General features: G+C 27.8%; 2 protein-coding genes across 2 annotated transcripts; one reads left to right on the top strand and one right to left on the bottom strand.

Annotated features, from left to right (window-relative positions):
- Positions 1-1,247: 1,247 nt before the first annotated feature.
- LOC119664215 lies at positions 1,248-2,231 on the top strand. Its single transcript, XM_038073750.1, has 3 exons — positions 1,248-1,397; positions 1,625-1,711; positions 1,835-2,231. Exons 2-3 carry the CDS (start codon positions 1,634-1,636, stop codon positions 2,153-2,155), a joined length of 399 nt encoding a protein of 132 aa, XP_037929678.1. The 5' UTR covers positions 1,248-1,397; positions 1,625-1,633; the 3' UTR covers positions 2,156-2,231.
- Positions 2,232-4,582: 2,351 nt separating this feature from the next.
- On the bottom strand, positions 4,583-8,202 carry LOC119664214 (ionotropic receptor 93a-like). Its single transcript, XM_038073749.1, has 4 exons — positions 7,423-8,202; positions 6,783-6,880; positions 6,402-6,721; positions 4,583-4,715 (listed from the first exon to the last, which is right to left on the bottom strand). The coding sequence occupies exons 1-4, from the start codon at positions 7,945-7,947 to the stop codon at positions 4,618-4,620; spliced, it is 1,041 nt and encodes a 346-aa protein (XP_037929677.1). The 5' UTR covers positions 7,948-8,202; the 3' UTR covers positions 4,583-4,617.
- Between the last annotated feature and the right edge of the window lie 578 nt (positions 8,203-8,780).

Below are 8,780 nucleotides of genomic sequence, written 5' to 3'. Positions count from 1 at the left end.
TACCTAACTTGTCAAATAATTGAGTTTTGAAGTTTTACATTTTTTATGTTAACAATAATAAAAAAAATACACTCGCCATCTAGCGTCCACTAGTATATGCAATATTTGTATTGAGTACAATAACGTCGGTTAGCAACAAGAGGAAGTTCTAAGAGGAAGCGAAGACTTTACTTGTTTTTAGTGATTTTTAATTAAAAATGTTCAACTCTAAAATCTGATATCTCGAAAACTAAGCTTAAACTGACATATGCCATAATGGAGAAAACTGTTTTTACTAAAACCAATAATTTCACAAGCGTATGTGGGAAATTTAAATCGTGCCTTACAGAGTAATAAAAACTTTGAATTCGGCCTTCGTAAATTTAATGTGCTAAATTATTAATTTGTAAAGGGTATTGTGAAATACAAATATTTCAAAGAAATTTGTAAAATCTGACAATAAAATTTATATTCAAATTAAAATTTGATACTATAATTATATAATTAAGTATAAGAATACGAAATTTAAATAAACATTAAAATATTCAAAAATATTCGTTTTTTTTATTTACAGTGAATCTAGTCTGCGCTAGAGAGCGCTGTGTAAAAATTATTTGCAAGATAATTGTTAAAACAAATGAACAAATTTATGTAAATGAAAAAAATATCACAAGCTATGTACAATAAAAAGTGTAAGTAAAATAATAAAATATTAAATCATTAATATCATTTTTATTCGATTGCTTTTGGGACATTCAAAACTTTCTCATTAGTGCCTTTAAATTGGCGATCAGCCATCAAAGTGTCCGATTTGTAATACTTAATAGTTGCTCTATTTCTGATTCTATTCTCAATAATATATTCAAAAATATTTTACCAACTAGCCTTTTAAAAACATTTACTGTTAAAAATATTCTCTAGATAAAAACATATATTAAAGCTAGTAAATTAATCAATAAAATTTCATTTATAGCGTCCATATTTTAGTTATAGGATTTTATATTTTATAATATGTTATGAGAAATAAATAACAGGATTATATAAAATATTAAAATAGATATAAATATAATAAATAACTTCTACGAAAGTTTTCACATAATAATAAAATTTATAGCCATTGTAAATAAATTTGTTACTAAGTAGGCTATGTTTACATTTATATGTTAAATATACAAAGTATAAAATTTATGTTTTAATCATTTAAAACAAATTAAAAACTTTTTATATTAAAAACACGTAACACATATTTACAGATTTTAAAATATATTTTTGCTTTTAACCGCTAGAGGTCAACTCCAACCAATCTGACATTTGTTAACGTCAAATTTTGTGTTCGAATCGAGTCTCGTTTTTCTGATATCGAAACTACGACAGCTCGGCCATCTTTCTTTTTCGTAAATCCTCACACAAGTGACAAGGTGAGATATAAAAATTATAAAATATTTGCTAAAATTTCGCAATATTGTGTATAAAACTGTGTATAGATAATGATTTTTCGATCGTAATCAAATATATAATAAAATATTTAGTATGTCTGTGGTACTTAAATAGTTAATTATAACAAACGGCATCACACGTGTTGTGCGCTGAAATGACATAAAATAGTGTTTAGTGAAATTTAAAAATAATTTATTTTAAATTTCAGTAAAGCAACATGCAACTGTTCGTACGTGGTTTGGAGAATATTGAGGCTCTTGAAGTCCAACAAGATGCCAACATTGCCGCAGTTAAGGTAAGTACGATTGAATGAAAAAGTGATAGCAACAAGGCGTTTATAGTCGCTTTGTAGCTAACCTCACATATAAATATTTTTTTAGTTAAAATTTTATTGATTGACGTATTCTATTTCGTTTAGGCTCAAATTGCCCAATTGCACGGCTACAATACTGAGGAATTCAATTTGAATTGTGAAGGTACTCTCTTGAACGATGACACCAGCGTATCTGCTCTTACCTCATATGAGTTGGATATCACCATTCCAATGTTGGGTGGTAAAGTTCACGGTTCTCTTGCTCGTGCCGGTAAAGTAAAGGGCCAAACACCAAAAGTTGAAAAGCAAGAAAAGAAAAAGAAGAAGACTGGCCGTGCTAAGCGAAGAATCCAATACAACCGTCGTTTCGTTAATTTCGTGCAAGGTTTCGGTCGTCGTCGTGGTCCCAACGCTAATGCTTCTTAAATATTTTTGTATTTAAATTTCCAGATGTTTGAAACATATTGAAAATAAAATAAGGATTTTCCACATTACAAATTAATGTCGCTTTGTATATTTTTAAAAAAGGATTTGGAATATTTGTGAACAATTTCAGTTGGTGATGATAGAGATAAAGCCAATATGATGATATAGATGTGTTTAAAAAATCGACGAAGTAAATAATATATTTTCATGCAGACGAATGTTTAGCATAACTTGATATTGTTTATAAGATTTATAAACATGTGTGTAATCAAAATCAAGTTAGAACTATTAATAATAATGATTGAAAAGTTAGTAATATAAGTACTTATAAGATTTGTTCGCAAATATTCTAACAAAAATACATATATGTAAATATATAATTATTTTATATATTATGCAGCTACGTGGAGTGGAACAGTAGTAGAGTAATAGTATAGAATGTTGCGGTCGGATTTATACGTTCTGCAGCCACTGGTTTCTTCAAAACACAATGTGCTGTTCGCCTTTCTCAACATGGATATCAACAAAAATAATAAGTCGTTATTTATAACGTTTTATTTTTATTAATTAGTTGAACCACAATATAGCTAGTATCCTTCTTCCAAGTTTGCTGCTTGGTTAAATCCATGGAATTATGATTGGTGGTCGAAAACTTTAAAACGTGTAATTGGTAAATACAACCTAATTTGCAGCTGACAACTGATTACTAAGTTTTTTTTTAATAATCGACTAATAAGAGTAAACAATCGAAACTACATAACATATTTCATTTTCATTATTTTTATTATTTTTTAAATTTATAAAGTGAAGGCATATATTATCTATTGACTATTCGTTCATGTTGTATTTGTTGTTCTTGAAGTCCGCGTAGAAAGTATTGAACGGTATTTCCTTGTCACACTGGACGAGTGGTTTCAGAACGTCTGGATCTGGCCATTGTTGATGCAACTATTCCTCCGTGGTTGAGTTTTATTGTTGTAATGTTTGTAATTATATATTATCAATTATTAATAAAGTACATATAAAGCAAATTAAAATATACTTTATTAGGAATGAATTGTCGTAATATCCAGTTTAATGCAGCTATGGAATACGTAAAAAGAATGAGCGAAAATAATATTTAAAATACCTATTTGAGATGATAGCGTAGGTAAATATTTTCTATTTGCAATGATTCTGCTTTTTAATTGAAACAAAAAACAAGTTATTAAGTATGACGATAACCTGGACTGTTGCGTCAATAACAAGGTTCTAATTGTTTACCAATTATTGATCAGACTTAACTATGAACAAAAGTCATTCCAAAATAAGACATCTACATAGAATTGTATGCTTACATTGGTTCTTGTAAGATTATTCACAGATTCATTGCTATCGATTCTAGCATGATAAGACTATCAGTGAAGCATTAGCTACTTTTGGTTTGATATTGGCTGAAGCGTGTTACAGCCATGCAACAGGAGTCTTGAGAAGAGTTTCCAATAAGATATTCGATATACTATTATTATAGATCAGTAAATAAATAGATGTACATAAATAGTATTACACATATATTATAGAAATATTTTTTTATTTGATATACATATATATATCAAACATTAATATATATCACATTATATATATATAACATTATATATATCAAACATACATATATCAAACATTTAAAATTAAGTTTAAAGCATTTCAAGAAAATTATATAAATAAATAGTAAATACTAAATTTATTTCTAATATATATTTATTTCTTATCGCACTTAATATAACAAAACTTTAAAATTGAGTTTAAAGTTTAACTATTGAATATTATATAAATAAAGAGGATATATTATATTTTCCATATATATATATTTTTTTATTGCATTTAATATAACAAAAATTTAAAATTGAGTTTAAAGTTTTACAATTGAAACTTATATAAATAAAAAGTTAAAGTTTAACTATTGAATATTATATAAATAAAGAGGATATATTATATTTTCAATATATATTTATTTTTTATTGCACTTAATATATCAAAAATTTAGTTTAAAGTTTTAAGATGGTAACTTTTATAAATAAAACGAATATATATTTATTTTTTTTGCACTTTTATCAAAAATTAAAAATTGAGTTTAAAGTTTTACAAATAAAATTTATATAAATAAAAATGATATATTATATATCCCATATTTATTTTTTATTGCTCTTAATAGATCAAAAATTTAAAATTGAGTATAAAGTTTTAAGATGGAAACTTATATAAATAAAAGGGACATATTATATTTCCAATATATATTTATTTTTTATTGCACTTAATATATCAAAAATGTTAAATTGAGTTTAAAGTTTTACTATTGAAAATTATATTAATAAATAATAAATATTATATTTGTTTACACAATAAAAGTTAAATTTTAATTGAAACTTTTTTGTTAGTAATTTTGCTCGATAAGTTTTCTTTAAACGTGGATCATCATATATATTTTATGTTGTAAAAATAGCTCTATTGTTTTCTCTGTCTACGACGTATAGTCGATAAAACCAATATTCAATAAACAAAATGAATATAGAAATTGCGAATCCTGAAAAAAAAAAAATTTTGCGTTTATATGATATATGTATATGTATTTATTTATAATAATACAATAAAAAATATAAATAAATAATAAATATAATTTAAATAATATAATTTAAAATGAATATAAATTAATACATATAAATGAATATATATAATAAATTTATTTATAACAAATGATATGAGATGTTTAATTTGGTAATTTTTTTTTTATAATGACGTACGGTTAGTGTAGCCAGACTTTTCAATTTTAGTAGAAGAGTTCTAAGGAAAGTATTTTAACAATTTAACATTGAAATTATTTTTTAAATAATCCAATCCAATGAGGTCTATCACTGATTTTATTTAGAAAATAGGAATACTGATATTACTACTAATAGAGGAAATCACATATTCTTGTACATTGTATTAATTATTTAGTATTTAAGATAACGTGGTAACGTGGAAAGAATAACTTCAATAACTTAACTTTTAAAATGAGATTTGTTTTAAATAGGGCTGAGATGAGAAACTAATATCGGGGGATTTTCAAGTCCTAGATCGACTATAACTTTGTTTATTTCTTGAGTCATGTACATGCATATATATACCTACATTTAGTTATGCGATTTATTTCGGGGGGTGGTGGGTGACTAGAGCATTTCAAGCGCATTGAAAACCTGCAGGATTAATGTAAAACAGTACTCTCGGAAGTAATTTGGAAAAAGTATATTATATATAGCTTTATGTAAATCATATATATAATCTTAAATTCAATAAGTAAGTATGTTCTTGTAGCCGGCAGGGATTTGCCTGTTGAATTGTGCTGAAAGGCATTTGGGCGTCGAACTCGAGGAGTGGCCCCAAATAAGTTTGTATGTTAGTATTTAATTTATTATAGAAGAGTACTAAAGAGTACCATAAAGAGTACAACAGGGTTTAGAAAGCAAATTACATACAATTACAATAAAAATTTTTAAAATCGAAGTCTTCAGAAGTCGAACCTTTTCTTTGCAAAAACTACTTCGTGGCATGGAAGTTAGATTGTATACTAATTCTTACAATACACTAGGTAATTAATTTATTGTTGATATTTGCACATCACGAACACGAACGACAGGATATAAATGCAATAGTACTGTAAATATAAAGATCGATACGAGTATTACTTTTTTAATAGATGATAGGATTGCGTTATAATTAAGCGCAATGCACTAATGTTGTTGCCACTGATTATTGATCACTAAGCAAATTTTACCACGCCAGTTATGGCGAACAAGTGCCTTTTACCACTCCAGCTGGGATGACACATCTCACAAGGTCCCAAAAATGGCTAGATCTAAATCCGGAGTTCGTTCAGAAATCAGTTCGATATTCAAGTCCACTTCAGCACACATAAAACGGACTACACAAGAGCCTTGTGAGATATAATAACAACAAAAACAACAACTACTACAACAAAAACAACAACTACTATTACAACAACGACAAAAACAACAACTAGAGCAACAAAAACAACAACCACAACAACACCTTCCACAGAAAACACGTTGAATAGAATGTTGACCAGTAATAATAGGCATTATCGTCCTTGATAACGTTATTAGGGATTTGTTATCTCATTTAAGCAAACTCAAAATATTGCAAAATTTTAGATGTGTTTAATATACATAAATATAAATAAATATTACAATGATTTTGTTAAAATATTCACCTAATAATAGTACGAGAAAGCATCCTTGCATATCATCTAAATTTACTTTGTGGTTGGTGATTTGTCGGAGTACACCTTTTCCGTTGCATTTCTCCATTGAAGGTAAATTCGTTTGGTGCCACCTCTCAATGAAACCCATTTGAAAAAGACGCGTTATTTTTTCATTGATCAAGTGCAGATACGGACTGTTGCTAGGCATAATTAAGCCGACTTGTTCATCCACAAAATTCTCTTTACCAAGTGCGAATTTACATTCTTTATCCTTGTCAAGATGATTTTGTACGATTAGTTGTAAATTGATGCGCCAATCAATATTAACCCTTAAGAAATAAAATCACTAAAAATAAAAATATAAATTTTTATCGAAAATAATATAACTACCTTTTACCACTTTTAACTGCATTAATGTCTTCATCTTGTGGATTACTGTAGATCTTTGCTCTAGCCATATATCTATTAAAATCAGTTCGCACAGAGGTCTGCATTAGAATCGAATTTAATAAAATAAAATCAAATTAAAAAATATTATTTTCAATTTAATGGATATTATTATTATTTTTAAACATGAACTAGACTAACATTGATAGATAACTTTAAAGAAGCATATAAATAGTTTATTAGTATGGAAAAGCTTTTTGGATTGTTAAATTTATTCAGATTGCCAACAGACTGCGGGGTGTGAAATCTCGTAGTGGTAGTCCAAATAAACTGATGTGGGCTCAAATTGCATATTTTTAATTTCTTTATATAAAACACACATTTTGAAAAAAACCATTCCGGTTAGAAGAGCATCAGAACCGGCTTGGTGACGTGGCCCGATACGATGTAAATCCAACTGATCTGCTAGTTCTTGTAGACCACCTCGCAAAGTGCTAATATTTTTCATCAGATATTTTATGTCGTAAATTGTGGGAAAATACAAACGTAAGGTCTCAAAAAATTGTCTCTCTTCCGCTGGCAGCGTTGTGTTTGTTAGTAATCTTATCAGATAGCCAAAATCGTAGCCGGAGTGAAAACTTACGAACTTCACATTTTTCATTAACACCACACCAGACATCATGAGCAGTTCCGCAAAATCCGTTGGATCTATGCCGTCTATCTCATGCTGTTTGAATTTAATACCGGCATTTTGTAGCAGTTCAATGGAGTTCACAGCGTACATATCACTACGAAGACTGAATTTAAAATTAAATTGCCAAGTGGAATAATCAGCTGGTTGCTTGCCGTTTTCGTCCATAAACGCAAAACCAATTTGTATAATGTTTAATAAATTTACATTGACCCGCAATTGTTGATAGTGAAAGTCGCCAGATCTGCCACCCAATGGTCGCGCAACAATTCCCGGAAACTCTGTATCCAACGCAATGACAGGATACGTTTGCACAACTTTACGTATTTTACGAAATTCATCTTCAAGGTTGTACCGCCAAACTTCTCGAATCAATGGACTTTTTTTATAATTTATAATTGGAATTTCCTTTGAATTAGCAAAACTGCTTGAAGAAAACTCTGACATCATAATACTGGCTAACTCCAAGAACTGCATTAAAGCTACCTCAAAAACATTTATATCATAACAAAGAAATCCTATGGTCAGAAGCAGTCATTTCAATATTTTGAACAAGTTTTAAAGTCACTGATTCGTGGCACAGTTTTACGAGTATTGCTTATATACAATATTCGTTTTCTTATTCTTCTTCCTTACCATATGCTTTCAAATTCGTTTCGTATACGTTTTAAGCGGCCTATAAATGCAAATACAAGCTCAATTTTTCACCCACCCACCGATTGTAATGTATTGTCAATACTTTGTTTTCAAATAGTTAAATTCTGTAAATACCTACTTTATCGATTTACTTGATTAATTAATATTACCATGTTTACATTTACAATTAACCAATTTCATTAGCACATATTTTTGTTTGGATTTGAAATGGATTTTGTAAAAAAATCTCATTGTATGACAATTATGTGCTAAATGATGGCGTTCATTGCGTTAATTGTGATTGCATAAATGAGTTGCAGGTCTATAAACAATAGTTAATAAATTGATAATACATTTCTTACAAACATATGTTTATTGTGGTCGGTAATTACATGTGCGAAAAGAATTTCAAGTTGAAAATTATCCATAATATAAATATATTTATATATTTAATAAATGGAGTAAGTTAGAAAAATTAACAACTGCAATTTATTTGATATAAGTATGTACTTATTAATTGATTTATAAAGCCGTTACTCTAAACTAACTTAATAATATTCAATAACATTACTTGCAGTGTGCTGCGAATCTACTAAATTCTGGCTATAACTATTTTAAAGTCAGTTATAACCATTTAATATAGTAATTAATATTAAACACTACCGTAAGTAAAC

The sequence above is a fragment of the Teleopsis dalmanni genome, unplaced genomic scaffold (genome assembly GCF_002237135.1).
Source record: "Teleopsis dalmanni isolate 2A unplaced genomic scaffold, ASM223713v2 unscaffolded_contig_1621, whole genome shotgun sequence".
Lineage (NCBI taxonomy): Eukaryota > Metazoa > Arthropoda > Insecta > Diptera > Diopsidae > Teleopsis > Teleopsis dalmanni.
This window is presented reverse-complemented; position numbering and strand designations above follow the sequence as displayed.

Excerpts from the sequence above, each read along its gene's own strand:
- LOC119664215 (XM_038073750.1), top strand. The coding sequence starts at position 1,634 with ATGCAACTGTTCGTACGTGGTTTGGAGAATATTGAGGCTCTTGAAGTC. Across the intron at positions 1,712-1,834 it reads CCAACATTGCCGCAGTTAAG|GCTCAAATTGCCCAATTGCA; the intron begins GTAAGTACGATT and ends TATTTCGTTTAG.
- LOC119664214 (XM_038073749.1), bottom strand. The coding sequence starts at position 7,947 with ATGCAGTTCTTGGAGTTAGCCAGTATTATGATGTCAGAGTTTTCTTCA. Across the intron at positions 6,881-7,422 it reads TAATGAAAAATGTGAAGTTC|ACCTCTGTGCGAACTGATTT; the intron begins GTAAGTTTTCAC and ends ATTCTAATGCAG. Across the intron at positions 6,722-6,782 it reads GCAGTTAAAAGTGGTAAAAG|GGTTAATATTGATTGGCGCA; the intron begins GTAGTTATATTA and ends TTATTTCTTAAG.